The sequence below is a fragment of the Manis pentadactyla genome, chromosome 8 (assembly GCF_030020395.1).
Source record: "Manis pentadactyla isolate mManPen7 chromosome 8, mManPen7.hap1, whole genome shotgun sequence".
In the NCBI taxonomy this organism is placed as follows: Eukaryota; Metazoa; Chordata; class Mammalia; order Pholidota; family Manidae; genus Manis; species Manis pentadactyla.
This window is the reverse complement of record NC_080026.1, coordinates 45,514,526-45,531,045: the sequence shown is the minus strand read 5'-3', so window position 1 is coordinate 45,531,045 and position 16,520 is coordinate 45,514,526. Positions and strand designations below refer to the sequence as shown.

At 43.9% G+C, this 16,520-nt stretch overlaps 1 protein-coding gene across 1 annotated transcript in view; it reads left to right on the top strand.

The window, feature by feature from the left end:
* The first annotated feature begins 1,241 nt into the window (after positions 1-1,241).
* TFCP2L1 (transcription factor CP2 like 1) overlaps positions 1,242-16,520 on the top strand; it is a 51,536-nt gene continuing 36,257 nt past the window's right edge. The window contains exons 1-2 of the mRNA XM_036932161.2: positions 1,242-1,790; positions 5,130-5,281. Of these exons, the coding sequence (XP_036788056.1) occupies positions 1,729-1,790; positions 5,130-5,281 (214 nt within the window). The 5' untranslated portion in view covers positions 1,242-1,728. The remainder of the gene's footprint in view (positions 1,791-5,129; positions 5,282-16,520) is intronic.

Genomic DNA, 16,520 nt, shown 5'->3' with positions numbered 1-16,520 from the left:
GCACCCCAGTACCCACCATGCCTGACACACGGCAAGTGCCCTGGGAGTATTTGTCCAGTGAGAGAATTCGATAAAGGGCATACTCTTTCCACACCACCACCCCAGAGTGCCTCCCACTTAAATGCTGTGCTTGTCATGGACTCTGAGACAGAGTTTGGCTTTCAGGATATTTACTAGGAAGTTTCCTTGAGATTAACACCTGTGCAAGGGATGGGAGGGAAGCAAGGGCTGAGGGAAGTCTCATGACAGCTTCAAGTGGCTTCAAGTGACTCCTGGGAGAGTCAGTCCCAGGGCTAAAATAGCCCATGTAGAGATGGTTAGACTCTTAGACTCCTACTTCAATAGTCACTGGGATGTGGACCACCCCAACATGGGTGTGACTTTGGATGAGGGGGCTCTCTGTAGCACAGGCTGTTCCTCTAGGGGCCAATGGCTGAGGACTAGCTCTGTGGCTGGCAAAAGTCCTTCCTTGAAGGGGTATCTGAGTGGCACATTTTGGTTTTCCTCACAGGGCAAGAGAGCAGTGGGGAGGTAGTAGTCCCTGAGAGCTGCTCAGAGAAAGTGCCTGGCCATCCAAGCTTGGGTCTGCACAGGACTTCAGTCATTTGATTGACACTCAGGGACAGAAGTCTGGCTCTTCTGTGCCATTTAGTGGGGGTCTAGACGTCACCTGGGTGTGGGTCATGGCCCTGTGACCTTCACTGTCTCCTTACTGAACTCCTACTCAGCCCCCAACTCCATTGTCCCCTGTCTGCACTCCTTACAGACTGATCTTTCCAAAAGGCAAATCACATATTCAACTCCTCGGTTAAACCACATTTAGGGTAAATTCCCAGCTCTATGGCAGGGCTGCCTGGCCCATCTTTCCTAAGCTCTCCCGGTGGTCACCCAGCCCCAGCCCTGCCAAAGGCCTTGGCAATTACGGTTGCTCTTGTGTGGAATCACTTTCCCTCTAGATGACCACAGTGGCGCTTCCTCCGCCTAAGAGCTTAGCTCAATGTCACCTCCTCCAGGAAGCCTTCTCTGATTATCCACTTGATGCATTCCTTTTTATTTTACTTTATTCCTATGAATTTTATTCAGCAAATATTTATCGAGCATTTACCATGTCCTAAACACTTTCAAGGCAGAGGGGATACACGGTGAGTCAGAGAGTCCAGGCCTTGCCTCATGGGGCCTATACTGCGGTGGGAAAGACAATCAGAACACAAGTAGAAATAAAAAAAATACCACGACTTCAGAGAGTGTAACGAGCTATGAAAAAACAAGAGCGATGTAAGGCGGCCCTGGTCCCTGACATCCAAGCCCGGAGCGGCCTCTCCCTAACCACGGTGCCGCTCTGGGGAACCGCCCGGGGGCCGGGGGTAGAGCAGCGCGCAGAGGTGCGCGAGGTCGTCGGAGCTGCGATGAGGGTCACCAGAGCCCCACCCTCGGGGGAGGGCGAGAGGGCGGGATCTCAGCCCAGCCCGCGGCCGTGACGCCCCTTCGGCGCTACCGCCCCAGAGGCGAGCTTGCTCCGGGCAAGGGCGGGGCCGTGCCGGTCCGCCAGGTGCGCGCCGCGCGGCCTAGGGGGCGGTCCGGCCTAGGCCCCGCCCCCCGGGCGTCCATAAATGCGCGGGGCCCGCAGCGCAGCGGCCCGGAGCGTGGCTTTCTGGGCTTGGGGCGGTTAGCGTGGCCCTCATCTGCGTGGGGTCACGCCCGGCTCGGGGCGGACTCGCAGGTCAAGCCATGCTGTTCTGGCACACGCAGCCCGAGCATTACAATCAGCACAACTCCAGCAGCTACCTGCGGTAAGGGCCTCGCTGCTTCGCCCAGGTGTGCGGGCCTGGCGCCGTCGGACGTCCGGGAGCCGGGCGGGGACTTGCAGGGTGCGGGGTCCCGTGTGCCGTCTCCGCGTCCGCGTCTCCCCGCTGACCGTCCTCTGGGGCCTGAGAGAGCCGCGCCGAGCCCCGACTCAGGACAGACCGTGGACCGCGGCGCGCTCTGTCGGGGGCGGGCTGGTGAGCTTGGTGCCCGCGAGGGTTCTCCCCGGATGACCCCGGCGGGTGCGCAGCACGCCCCTGAAGGCCGCAGCCTGCCCCGTCCGTCCGCCTCGCTTCTCTCCTCTTCTCGCTGCCGTCGGGGAGGAGGACACTTCCTGCTATCAGTTCGGTGCCTACCCTGGGGACGTTCGGTCCGCTGCTCTTTGCCCCTTCCGCCCCGGTCCCACTCGGAGCCGTGCGCCCTTCGCGGTGTCCTTGGCCCGGCCGAGGGGCTAGTGAAGTGGCGAGCGCTGACCTGCGGGGCAGCCTGGCGGGCGGCGGACAGGAGCTCGAGAGGCGCAGGGATCCCCTCCCTCCAGGTGGTCTTGGATATGTTGGCCTGAGGCCCGCAGGTTTATTGCCGTTGATGGAAATCTCTTCTGGAGTGATTTGAGTAGTGCTCTTCAAAGGGAAAAGTCAGCCCTTGTTTTGCAAAGTTCTCCCGTATCCCCTTCAAGGAAGTAGGACCCCCGTTAGGTCCAGTTTCTGGGGGATTGTTTTTCCCTGTTGTACACCTGGCTGGGTGCTAATTGGCAGACATCTCACTTTCTGAACTCGCCTGAACTAGCTTTAGCCTGTCTTTATATCCATCCTAGTCTCAGTTTATTAAATGTGCCTAATTTAACCCAAGGGTGGCGTTCAGTGTGTACTCAAACAAAATGAGTTGTGAGGCGGGAGAGTCGCTGGTACTGACAGCTCCAAATTCCGGGCCATGCTGAGTGCTTTTTTTTTTTTTGGCCCCAAGGAGTTCCCACTCGGTTTAGCAGTACAGGTTATTTGGAAATCCTGGCTCCTGATGGGTGTCCAGTGGTCCTCTCTGACGAACTTGTTCCAGAAGGCAAAGGAATGATAGACTTTAACCGATGTGTCTTCTGTTTTTATTCATAAGCCAGAGCAGCAGGTGATAATGGGTCTTAATTAAGGATTGGTAGCTTCCCTGCAGACCGCGGTGATGTCACCAGAGGGAAAGTTCCCTGGGGCTTGTCCGAACCCTCCTGGGCAGATGTTACTTCCCCGGGGACTATCCGTTCACTTACAGGAAATGTTACAGCAAAATTTGCTTTTATTGTACTGCGTGATGCAGTTTTAGTTGTAGTTTTGCTTAAATTTTAATTTGTTGAAAATATGTTGCCACTAAGTATGTAGCCAAATCTCAACGAGTTTGAAGGTGACCCTGAATGGAGGTTGAGTGTATTTAAAACTTCCTGGATACCTTAAATGTCATCCATTATGGAATAATTCTACTCTTGCATGGGAGGTGCCTCTGCTACAGAGATGGAAATTTGTGGAATGCCTCAGATACTTTTGAGGGGTTTGGTAGTGCGTTAAGGGATGGGGGTGGGGTGGGAGTTGGGGTATAAGGTTGCCGTGATGCCGTTTCGGTTTCTGGGCGAATTTTTGGACCTTGGATATAGAATCCTGTGGTCCATGTTCATTTTGATTTTACTTCTTGGAAGCTGGGGTTTTGCCCTTGGAGGCTGACCTCAGTGAAGGCCAAGTGTGGGTCAGTGAATATTCCCTTTTGTACCCCTGACTCTAGAGTGGGTCTTGTCCTTTTCCTTGGTTTCTGTATTTTATGTTTGGTCGTCTTCTCACCCTATGGAACCCCCTGCAAGGCGCCTGCCCTTACCAGAGTGGTGGCCTTCATTCAGCCTCCCTCTCTTTTCATGTTTCATGTTCTCGTGACTTTTATTCCTTGGCAAATAAGAATGCCAGGCTTGAAACAAGTTACTGTTGAATGATGGTTCTTACCCACTACCTCCTCCCGGTTTTTTCTTTCTTTCTTTCTTAATTTAAAGGCAGCAGCCCATGGATTATTAACTTAACATGCTCTGGGCAAACATTAAATTATTATGCAGTCCCAGGTGAGCAGGCCTGCTGCTTCATCTGGGCTCCTAGATATCCACTTGGGCTGGGAGTGTGTGCTGTGCTGCTGGGTGCTGGGGCAGCGCTGTACAATGGTGGCAGGGGGAGACCCACAAATTTTTCAGGGAGGTTTTCCAGCCTGTCCTCCAAGCCAGAATTTTCTTTTTGAGAATTGGTGACATTGCCAGGGTGTGTGCCGCGTTTCTGTTTTAGAGACACTCCTTTATTGTGTTGTATGAGGAACAGATTGTACCACTGACTCTGCTGTTTATATAATGAAGTGGGGTCAGCAAATCTGATTCATAACCCAGGACACCCATGGACGGAGGAGGGTCATCAAGATAAGGGCACTGGCACTTTTTTGGCACCTGTGACCATGCTGATCCTAATTTAGAGGTCTCCAGCAAGTCACTTCTGCCACAGGATTCTTTCTCAAGGATTTCTTTTTCCCTTGGGAGGACATTAAAAAAAAGTACATCTAGAAACAAGTTCTCCAGTCATAGGCTGATGTGAGGCTGATTTTCTGGGATGTGGCAGGGAGTTTTGTTCAGAGGCAGAGGAGCGACTCTTTGAGCATCTCGATATTTTCCATTTGGATAAGAAGACTAAATTGAAACCAAGGTCCTTCCTTTTTTTTTTTTTTTCCATGAAGGAGATACTTAGTATGACCTGTAAAGTAGAGTTTATGGGCCAGTTGTCTTATTTATTTAATTAATTTTTAAAAGAAAGGTTGGGGATGTCTCATCCTGGGTGAATGTAACAGTTTCTGCATTTGCATGGTTACAGAGCCCCAAGGACAGGGTTGTATTGGTCTGAGAAGTGGTTAGTGAATAGTATATTTGAAATTTTTGTTCAGATTCTTATTCTAAAAGCAAGACTATCATGCTCAGTTTCTCGTGGATGGAAACCATATGGCACATGGAGTTCATACATTGCTGCTAGTTGCCTTGTCAAGGAGACTTCCATAATTTGTAGATGTTAGATAACTGCATTGTTATCTCCTTGCTGATATTATTGAATACATCTCTTCAGGGCCATTGAGTGAAAATGGAGTCATCAAAGATTGGTTTGCTCTTTTGAAGGCATCTGGATTGTTTGACATGAGGTGTCAGAAGCTGCCAGTGCTCTGGGGCTGTGCTTTGCTTTGTCACCCGTCTTTATGTCCACCTCGCCAACTTGGCTATCTTTGCAAATGGGCTCCTTGAGACTGTGCTCCTGACTGCTCCCTCCTGTGTGTTGCAGGGATGTGCTCGCCCTGCCCATCTTCAAGCAGGAGGAGCCCCAGCTGTCCCCCGAGAATGAGGCCCGCCTGCCGCCCTTGCAGTATGTGCTGTGTGCTGCCACATCCCCAGCTGTGAAGCTGCATGAGGAGACGCTGACCTACCTCAACCAAGGTAGTGCTGGGGCAGCAGGCCAGGGTTGGGCTTGGGACTGCGGACATGGACCAGAAGGGATGCAGAGTTGACCTGAACATCCTTTCGGGCCTCATTGCCTTGTCACAGTGGGAGAGATGGACTTTGGGAAGGAGGCTGTGCTGTCAGATACCATTCTCCAGCTGTGAAACTACCCTGAGCCTCCCTGTCTTCATGTGAGAAATGAACAACGTAACAGTAATGTTACCCAGTTCAGGCCAAATGTGGGTGACCATGAAACATTTCCTCTTGTAGGTCCCCCCCACAGCAGATGTGCTATGATTGGCAGCCGTTGCTGTGTCCTTTTCCCAACATAGACTGAGCATCTCTGGTGTGCTAGGTCTGCTGACCTTTCTAGCTAGAACTGTGCCTGGCGGTGGTGGGAAGGCTGGCCCTGTCTCACACAGCACGGCTGCTGGATTCCACTCGAGCCAGACAGAAGCCCTTTGTGGATGGGGGGCAAAGAAATGCATACATGGGTTTTGGGGTTTGAATTCCAACTTTATTGCTTCCTAGCTCTGTGACTTTGGCCATTTCTTTTTTGCTGATCCTCAGTGTTACATGTGTAAAATGAGATGTGTAATTATGGGACATTGGAAAAAATGAAGGTGCATGAACTGGCATGATAGTGGGTGTTCAATTGCTGAGTCCGTTTTATTAGGGCATGTGAGTGAGTAAGTGTCCTAACGGGTGGCAGTTTGTGGTTTTTATATGCTTATGTGTATTTATTGCACTTCCTTCCTGAGTCACCTCATAGACACCCTGGCATCAGGTGGATTAATTGCCCCTTTGTTTTACAGGGAAGAGCAGAGGGGCACAGTGGAACGCACCATTTTCTGTAGGGTTCTTCAGCATTGCAAGGGAGCTACAGGGTGTAGTGGTTTGTCTTAGACTGCCTCCTTTCTGGCGAACTTTGACTCCTCAATTTGGGGAGCCAGTTTAAAGTGGAAACCCAACTTGATCATCAGGCTCTCTGAAGTGCTGATGACCTGTCTTCTGGGCCAGGAAACCAGCTCAGAATTAGCAGGTGGCCCTGCATCTGCCTTTGGTTGGAAACAACCCCCTCCCACTGTTAGCGTGGCCCAGTGGAAGGGCTGCTTATCCCTGTGGGTCGCTCAGTGGCCTCCTCTTGTCACCAATCCAAGCTCAGCTGAAGGTAGGGTGACTGGCTTAGGTTCTGAGATCTGTGCTATATCTGCTGAGGCTGGTGGCCGTTGGTGGTGGGGGAGGTGGCCATGTGGGAGAAAACCTCTGTGTGGCTGTGTTTGTGCAATGGCTTTGGCCACTTTCCCCGCTTACACAAAAGGTCAGATGGCACCAACTTTTGATTTCCTCTCTGCGCCTCTGCTTTCTTGCTTAAACATATCATGAAGAAGTGGATGATGTTCACCAAATGTTGAGCTGAGGAGTAAGTGGCCTGAGACCCAGCTGCTGGACCAAGACTGTACACAGGGCCTTTCTGTAAGGCCTTCACTGCCTTCCCTCTACCCCTGCTCCTTCGGTCAACTTGGGACAGTGTTTGGCAGTCAGCATACTAGATCTTTTAAAAAGAGTTTATTCTTTGCTCAGTGTAGTTAAAAGAGAGAGAAAGAGTTGCCCCATAGTCTTTCCATCCTGTGTTAATTTGGTGTATTAACTTTAGATACTTTTTGAGTTACATTTTCCTGATTATTAAAATACCTACCTATTCATTACAGAACATCTGGATGATTTAGAAAAGTATAAGAAAATTAAAAGATAAATAAAATCGAAATTTCCTCTAATATCACCCCAAAACCACTGCTAACCTTATTTCTATGCATCTGTGTTAAAATTGTGATCATGCTACAGGCATATATCTTTTTTCTTCATTTACTATATTTGTAAACTTTTCACATGTCATTAAAAATGCTTTGAGAACTTAACATTTCATAATGGCCACATAGTATTACATTTTTTTAGTTCTGTTACTTTGACCAGTTTCATAGTATGGATGCTTAATTTTCAGGTGTCTTTGTGTGAAATGTTGATTGTTAATTATTTTTTGGATAAATACCTTAGAGGCAGAGTTACTGGATCAAATGGTTTGAATAAGGTTTTTGATACATTTTATCAAATTGCCTTCTCAGCAAATGTACCAATTAAGAAGCTAGCCGGCAGGTATATTTTACTTTTTCCTAATATTGGATAATAACCATTTTTCATCTGATTAGTAAAACATAGAATTTAATCTTAAACTAGATTTCTATCATTGCTATTATGGTTGAATATTTTAAATGCATTTTTTGATCTTTATTTGTCCATCAGTTATTGTTCATGTCCTTTGCACATTTTTCAGTTGGGATTATTTATATCTTACTGATTATAAGAACATTCCATATGTGAAGAATATCAACCATTTAGTGCCATACATTGCAAACATTTTTCCCTGTCGGTTGTTGGTCATTTTACTATATTTATCATGTGAAACTATATGGTGTGGGATATACGTCATGATTTTTTTTTCCTGTGTAGCAATTTATTTTAAATGTCTGTTGTCAAATCTTATAGTCTTTTAAAATGGGATTTCTTTTATGCTTAGAATGCCTACCCACCCCAAAATCAGTTTAGTAGTTTCCTAAATTTCATTTATTGGTTTCTAAATTTTAACATTGAAATTCATTTGGAATTTTTTGGAAATGTAACAATTACTCATTTAATATTTTGGATTGTTTCTATGTAAAATACAAGTATTTTTTAGGTTTACTAGTGAAATTTGTACTGTCATGTTGCATTGGAATTTTTTTTTTTAATTTTTATTTTGTTATCATTAATCTACAATTACATGAAGAACATTATGTTTACTAGGCTCTCCCCTACCCCAAGTCCCACCCACAAACCCCATTACAGTCAGTGTCCATTAGCATAGTAAGTTGTAGAATCACTACTTGTCTTCTCTGTGTTGCAAAGCCCTCCCCTTTCCCCCACCCCCCACATTATACATGCTAATCATAATACCCCCTTTCTTCTTCCCCGCCTTTATCCCTCCCTACCCTCCCATTCTCCCCAGTCTCTTTCCCTTTGGTAACTGTTAGTCCATTCTTGGGTTCTGTAATTCTGCTGCTGTTTTGTTCCTTCAGTTTTTCTTTTGTTCTTATACTCCACAGATGAGTGAAATCATTTGATACTTGTCTTTCTCTGCCTGGCTTATTTCACTGAGCATAATACCCTCTAGCTCCATCCATGTTGTTGCAAATGGTAGGATTTGTTTTTTTCTTATGGCTGTGCATTGGAATTTATGATGTGATGTAAAGGCCTATGTTCATTTACTTTTCTGAATAGTTAACTTGCTAGTTATTTCCTTACTTACTCTTTTCTCACTGACTTAAAATGCCACTTTTGAAACACTTAAACCATACTTTGAAGTATTAGTCCAGAAACAGACCCTTGCGTAGGTGTTTGTCCTGTGCTCCAGATATTCATTGAGCCTTGCCCCATTTCTCATTTATTTATTGTAGCTTGGAAATATGTTTATTTGGGAGTAGATGTTGCTTTCATCATTCTTAGCCACTCTCAATTTTTCATTCTTATAGATGCATTTTACACCTCTTGACTTTTCCTTCTATACTTTTTCCAAAAACTGATGAAATCATATGCTTGTATTAAATACTACTCTTGTAATAACATTTTCTATCATTATTAAAGCCTCTTAAACGTCACCTAAAATGTCTGCATGTTATGTCACTATTTACTCTTACTGTTTAGGACAGAATATTGTGATAACTGCTGGAAGAAAACACGCAATGTAATTATTTTAGTGCCTGTCTCCTGTAATAGAAGGGAAGTTGTGTGAGGGTGGATTTCATGTCTGTCCTTTTTTAACATTGCACCCTCAATATTAAATTTGGTGCCTTGATAGTAGGTACTCTAAAAATATTCAGAAAATTTAAAAACTAGACATGATTTATTTCATTTCCTTTTATTTCTCTTTGTTGCTACTATCAATAATGTTATACTGGGTATCTTTTTTTAGCATACCTTATTTAAAGGAGCCTTTCTATGTCATATGACAAAATAAGAGTTGATTCAGTCACGAAAAATGGTTTTGACAAATCAGTCAAAACCTTTGTGGTTAATTGAAAAGTTTTCTCTTAGGTATTTATTGCATTGGCTCTATGACGTTTATTACACTATTTCTGTGAGACCATCCTGTGTCCTCTTCATTGTAATGTGTTCTGAAAAGCATGTAGAGGTACCTGTATCCGTAAATCAAAAGGCCTTTTAAACCACTGTGTACTCATTTCTCAATGCATTGTCATACCAGTGCCTTCACACCATGTGACTTGGGTAAGATGTGTTATATATGGGTAATGTCTATCATCACCAAGCCCAGTGGCTGACTTCCTTTGAAGTGGTGTCCTGAGGAAAAGGGGTTGGACAGCTGTTGAATGGAGGTCTGCAAATTCCAGATCAACCTCTTTGTCAGTGGCCAGAGGTCACTATGGACAGATCTTTCCTGAGGCTGGAGCCAGAGGGGAGGGATGAAGTGGGTGGTGGGGGAGGAGTCAGAACAGAGGAGAGAGAACCCCAGGCAATCTGTAGAGAATTCTGGCTTGGAGATAAGAAATAACTTTGTAAGAGTGGCCTGTTCTGGAGAAAGTTTTTGTTATTTCCTACCAGAGCAACTCTTGAATCTTAAATACAATAGTGAGTTTTTACTGGAGTCTTACTTTTTTTTTTTTTTCGTTTGATTTTTATACTTGATTTATATGTGAATCCCCCATTTCTCCCTTATTATTATTATTATTATTATTATTATTATTATTATTTTAAATAAAATGCTGAAGTGGTATGTAGATGCAAGGTAAAGGTAGAAAACATAGTTTAGTGCTGTAAGAGGGCGAATGTAGATGATCAGGTGTGTGCCTATAGACTAAGTATTAATCCAAGCGAGACAAGGGCAACAAAACATCCACGGATGCAGAAGATTTCTCTCAAAACAGGGGGGGTGAGGTTCTAAGCCTCACCTCTGTTGATCCCCAATTTCTCACCTGATGGCCCCCCTGCGACTGTGCCTGTCGTAGGTTGTTCCTCCCTTGAGGAATCTTACCCGTCTCTGGCTAACCAGTCATCTTCTGGGGCCGTACAGGGAAATGTAAAGTTTCTAAGTGAGAGAGAAGCAATATTGTTTGAAAAGGTTAGCTTTTTACTTCTTTGCAGATTTATGCCCTGTGGCTTCTATGCCCAGCATTTGTCTTGAGGTATCTTTACCACTTGGAAGAATTATGATACTCGGTAATTTCGTTATGAGGCACGAATTCTACTTAAGGGTTGTAATTAGGAAGGAAGAAGAAAAGCTATAGAAGTAGCAGGCGGAAATAAACATGGGAAGATTGATTATTTCTTTGACATATCTTCTTGTAGAGTAACATAAGCATGTATAGGTTTTAAACTACTAATTAAATTGCGCACACACATTAACGTAATAGGAATACAGCTACATAACCAAAGCAGACCTACAATTACCAGCCATCTCCAGTGAAACCAAGAAAACCAGTTCGGCACTCTAGGCATTTGTGAAAACTTATCAATGATATGATGGATATTGTCTAACTGAATTTGAATAGTTTGAGAAAAATCAGACAAATTAAAACAACGCATTTACTGGAGTCTTACTTTAATTCATGGAATAAAAACTTGTCTATTGGAAGGAGAGGGTGGTTTGCCGGCAAAGGCAAGAACGGGGTGGGTGAGGGTGGTGGAGTTAGGCCCACTGTCTGTCTGAAGAATCCTGATAGTTCAGGATGACTAGGGTTTAGGACACACAGAGGAAAGTGAGTGATATGGCTGGAGAGGTAGAGCAGATGGTGGAGATTTCCAGCGGTCTGGCTGAAAGCCACTGGGCAGCCACCTTGGCAATTCACTTAGCCTCTTAGTGTCTCCAGTTCCTCAGCTGTAAGATGGGGAACATAAAATCCCTACAAAGTAAGTGTGTGTGTGTATGAACTGAGTTAATGCATGCGGAGCACTGAGAAGACTGTCTGGCACATAGTAAGCATTTACATGTTAGCCATTATTAATAATAGTAAGGTGTACACATGCTTACCCTAATCTTATTTTTGGAAGTTTCCAAGATCATTAAATTGGGACTTTTGAAATTTTTTTACAATTTTAATCCTTTTCCTAATTCAAATATTAATGCAGGGTTCATTCTAGAACAAAGAATTGGCACCTTTTAGAATTGAAAGGTGGTAGTTCTGGGACAGATTAAAGGCAGGAAGTCCTGCTGAATTTTTCTATTTGTTCCTTATTCACTGTACAGCCAAATGTTGGACATGACCCAGAGGAGACATTTCCTACACAGGTGTTAAAATACCACTTTCAGTTGTGACTACAGAAAGCCTCAGTGTGGGCTGTTGGCTGAGGATTGCTTTACCTGGGATCCTCGGCCAAGTCAAGCTTTATGTGGATCCCTCAGCTTTAGGGTGATACTTTGTTCAGTGCTTAGAGTTTACAAAGCACTTTCTGATTCTCCCGAGTGTTTTTTCCAAAATGTATTATTCCCATTTTACAGATGATAGGCTGGGAAAAGTGAAGTCAGGTTGCTCCTCCCGCCTCCCGTAATTAGGGAAGCCTGGGAGGTAATAGAGCTGTGATGTGATAATGATGTTTTTGTGTGGCCCATTCCCAAAGCCTGCCTTTAGGCAGGCCGGGATCCTACACTGGGCACTTCTGTGAGTGGTGCCTGCCACCTGCTACTCCTGATGTGGTGCAGAGGGAAGGTGTGTGAAACTTGGGGGGAGAGGACCACGAAGGCTTGGAGCGGGGAGAACAAGTCTCTTTGAGCAAAGGAAACAAATGGTTGCTCCTGCCCCACCCCCATCCCCACCCCTTTGCTCTCCACCCGCAGTGACCTGAGGGAATTGCCAGGGAGATTAGTGCTCAAGGCTGGGAAGTCCTGTCTTCTCTGCTCCAAGAACTAAGACTGGCACCTGTCTTTTTACCTGCTTTGGCTCTGGGGAAATCGCTTACTCTCTGTGAGCCTGGGTGTCCTCGCTGGAATTAGCATGGTTTCACTTTGTGGGTTGCCTTGAGAATTAAGTGAGTAGTGGTGAACACAGCTGTTTTCCCACATCTTCCCATTTATATCAGTGACTGAATTTAAGGAATGAAGCAAAGGATTACTTTGTTATCTTTTCTCCATAGCAGAGTTTTCTTTCTACATTAATTTTTAGCCTGCAGTTTGGGAATATAAACTGAGTAACAAAGGACCCTTAAATACTTTTTTTTTAGTGCTTCTCCCTTACTTTTTTTTTCTGAGTATATAAGTAGCACATAATTATTGTGAAGCAAACCAGCCAACACAACAGAAATTTGTACTCTAGAAAGCTTCCTATAATCCCACTTCCCAGATTTTTCTTAGTCATACATTAACCCATAAATGTTTAATTGTACAGTCATACATTAACCCACATATGTCTAATTATACAGGCACACTTAAATAGGTACTTAAAGGAATGTGTGTGCCTTAAAGGAATGTGTGTGCCTTTTTTTAAGAGAAATGGGATATTACATACACTGTTCAATTTATCTTTTTTCTTTTTGTCCACACAAAATACCCTCAAGTCTTTCCACATCGGTATATTAAGAACAAAAAGGAAGCTGAGCATTATACATTATGATCTATTGTATGGATGTTGCATAATTTGTTCTTTTAAAGAACATTCGGCTTCTTTCCATTCTTCCTCGTAATTACACTCGGCACTCAATACTACAGTGAGCATCCATGTAGGCGTGTCTTTGTGCTTACACAGTCGTGAGAATAGGGTAAATATTTGGAAATAGAATTGCCAATACAACATGTTGATAGATACAGTGAAGTTGTATTTGCACTTTCACAAACAGTAACTATTGAATAATTATTTCCTCCTGCTTTTCTTCTATCCTCCATCTTTGCCACACCTGGACTGTCACGTCCTTGAAGGCAGAGGCCTTGGGTATCTTGTTTACTGCTAGTCCTAGCACAGTGCCTGGTGTTCAATGACTTTTTGAATGAATGAAGAATGTCTATTTTTCTTTACCTTTGCCAGCACTTACTAACCTCTGGTAATTAGTAAGGAAAAGATAAGGTATCCCTGCTTTAATTTTCATTTCCCATTGAATTTTTTTTCCATGTTATTCAATTATTTGTATTCTCCTTGCCTTTGATGTGATTTACCAATTTTTCAAGTGGAGTTTTCATTCTTTTTAAATTTATTTGTAAGGACTCTGCATATTTGGTAGAATATGTTAGAAATATTTTCCTGTTTTCATTTATTTAATTCATCTACTTGTTCTTTAGCATAATGAAAGTTTTTATAAATTTTTATGTCATCAGGTTTATTGGGTTTTGCCTTACTTCTCTTTGTGTTTCATGTCCCATTTAGTGGAAAAGGTCTGTTCCACTTAAAGATTTTAGCAATATTTCACCTGTTTTTTAAAAATGTTTTTTCCCAGTCTTTGACACTTTGTTATTTGTTTTGGTGTGTAAAGAGTGAAGTAGGACTCCAGTTCTATTATTTTCCAGGTGGCTAGCACATGGTCCCCCAATAACATACTGAGTATGGGCTCTTCAAACAGAAGAATAATACTAGGCAGCCATAAAGAGCATAAAGTATCTCCTTAGGAAAGAGATCTAACATGTGGTGTTCAAATCTTTCCCTCTCTTGGTGACACCAGTTTGGATGACACAATTTGTTATTCTTTCTTGGAAGCTGGGTGGTAGATCAGAAACTAGGAATTTGAGATTTGGACACACCCAGGTTCCAATTAGGGCCCCCTGTTGTTTCCCAAATTATTGAACCTGTCAGCTAGTGCCTTTCTGGAGCAAATGGAGCACCCACTTAAGGTGTTATCTTGAGAATTGAATGAGATATTTGTTGTTTTTAGCTTGTTTGTTTTTGCCATACAAGGATATGTTATTTTGGTTATATAAACTTAGAAATGAGCAAAGAATTTTACAAACTTTGCAACAAAGGTTAAGAAGAAAAAATGGTGGGTGGGAACAAATGCTCTCCCAAATGTCAACTCTCCATAATTAATCAATGAATTGATAAACTAATAAAAATACTAATAAGTTAGCTAGTTAATTGGAGTTTTTGGTTTCTTTGTTGTTTTAAAACCAATCATCATGTACTGAAGTAAATAGGAAGTTACTTGTACAGATTGCTTATCTCAGCTCAGCATATAGAAATGAATTTTAAACTTTCAGAGGTCTCCTGGTCATTCAAAACTTCACTTATGTTTTAATTGTGGAACAATTAATTAAGTTAAAATATATTTACATGATGTAATTCCAGAGGGTCCAATGAACTGGGAATGATACAGTCTTAAGTTATGTTAATAACATCTATATTCTGGAAACACTATATTAGAAACAATAAATATTAAAACTTCATTGAGAACAAATACAGCATTAATAATACACACATTAAATGAAATAAGCCTTGATCAGAATAAATGTACAGTGTTAAGACACCTTGAATGCCTGCTGTGCTTGTACAGTTCAGAGGTTTGCTGCTGTAAATCTGAAGCAAACCGCCCCATCACCCCATCTCTGACGTCACAGGTAACCCCTCTGCTCCCATGGGAACCTGAGGATGCAAGGGATGTCCTGATCTGCTTTAAATGTAGGTTTTATTATTTTTCAAGTATTGTGAAGCCAACAAGTAAGGAGACAGATGATTTCCATTGAAAAGTTAGCTTGTTGCAGTTCCCAAGAGAAGGAGGCACAGTGTACTGTGTGGCTGGAGAAGCACCAGGGTCAGCCAGGCAGGAGGCGGGGAGAGAAAGCTGAGGGAGAGCCTTTATTATGGTTTCCAAGCAAGCCAGAGTAAGCAGGTTTAGGACTGGCTCTGGGCCTTAGGGGCTGTCTCTAGTCTGGCAGGGGCGGGGGTGGGACATGTGGGCGGGAGTGGGAGGGTAGGGGGTGGGGTGCCAGAAGAATGAGCTTTGTGGAAAGCATGATGTTGAAGATGGTTAGTGTACATATCAAAGGCACACACAAAGGACAGTCATTTACTGTATCCAAGATTTGGCTATTCCTGGGAAGGGCAGCCTGCCCTGTCCAGCAAAACCCCACATGTCAAAGCATCAGAAACACATGGTTAATGACCTTGGGTACCACTCTGGGCTACAAGTGGAATAGCAGCCACAAAGGGGCCGCTAGGAAAGAGATGAACCTCAGATGAATTCAGCCATTTTTTTCAGAGGTGACTGAGCTTTTTCTAAGTTTCTACAACTACCACCAGTTTTTCTTGAGCAGTTTTCTCATGGGAACTGATCTACTTTTGATTGACTTTAGATTTCTCCAGACATTCAACCGTCATGTAGTAGCACATCTTTGTGAAGTGCTGCCAAGATTTTGATGCATAAGCCTGATGTTTTCATACACTTTGAGAAGCTTCTTTCTATTTATTTGCAGTAAGTTCCCTCTTCACTGATTGTCTGCAAAGTTGCATCTCATGTGCTTCATGTAGTTCATTGTAATTCAGGCATGCTGAGTTTCACTTGGAGCTTTTTGCATCTCTCTCTACCTGAGCATTTTCACATGGTAGAGATGCCTGTTCTGGTTAGAGACTTTTGATTTGAACTGCAAGTGCTTTATGTGTTTGATTTTCTTCACACAACTTCTTAAGTACTCTGTTTTTCTTTTTTAAGATTTTTTAAGGGAACATTTAAGTTAATAGCAGTGTTGAGTTTCTTCAAAATGACATCCGATCATCTTGGTCACCATTTTCTGACTCACTTTTTTTGTCTGATGCTAAATTGCTGTCATTCGTGTTCTCTCTAAAGAGAACAGGTGAGTCTATCATCTCCAGAAGTTCTAACCGGTCCCCTGATGTAGATAAAATGAGAGTTCCTGTGGCCAGGATTCTCATCTGGCCCTGGTTGACTAGCTCACTGCACACCTGTGGGCAATTTGACTCTATATAAAAGAGCTCTGTTCAGTGCTGGGCATGGCATGGCTGCAAGGCTGCAGGAGAGCAGAGCAGAGGCTGGAGTGGTGGCAGCACCAAGGACAGAGGCCCAGAGGCTGGCTGTGTGGGATGACTGTGCGGACAGAGGGGCCCAGAGGCAGGGACCGAGGGGCCCAGAGGCAGGGACCGGCGTGCTGCATACAGACTCGCTCTGAGTGAACAGGATTTTAGTGACTGACCTGCCACCTGGAAATAAAGTTGGGTATAACCCTTTCACCCCGAGAACATTTTGCTGTCATTTTCTT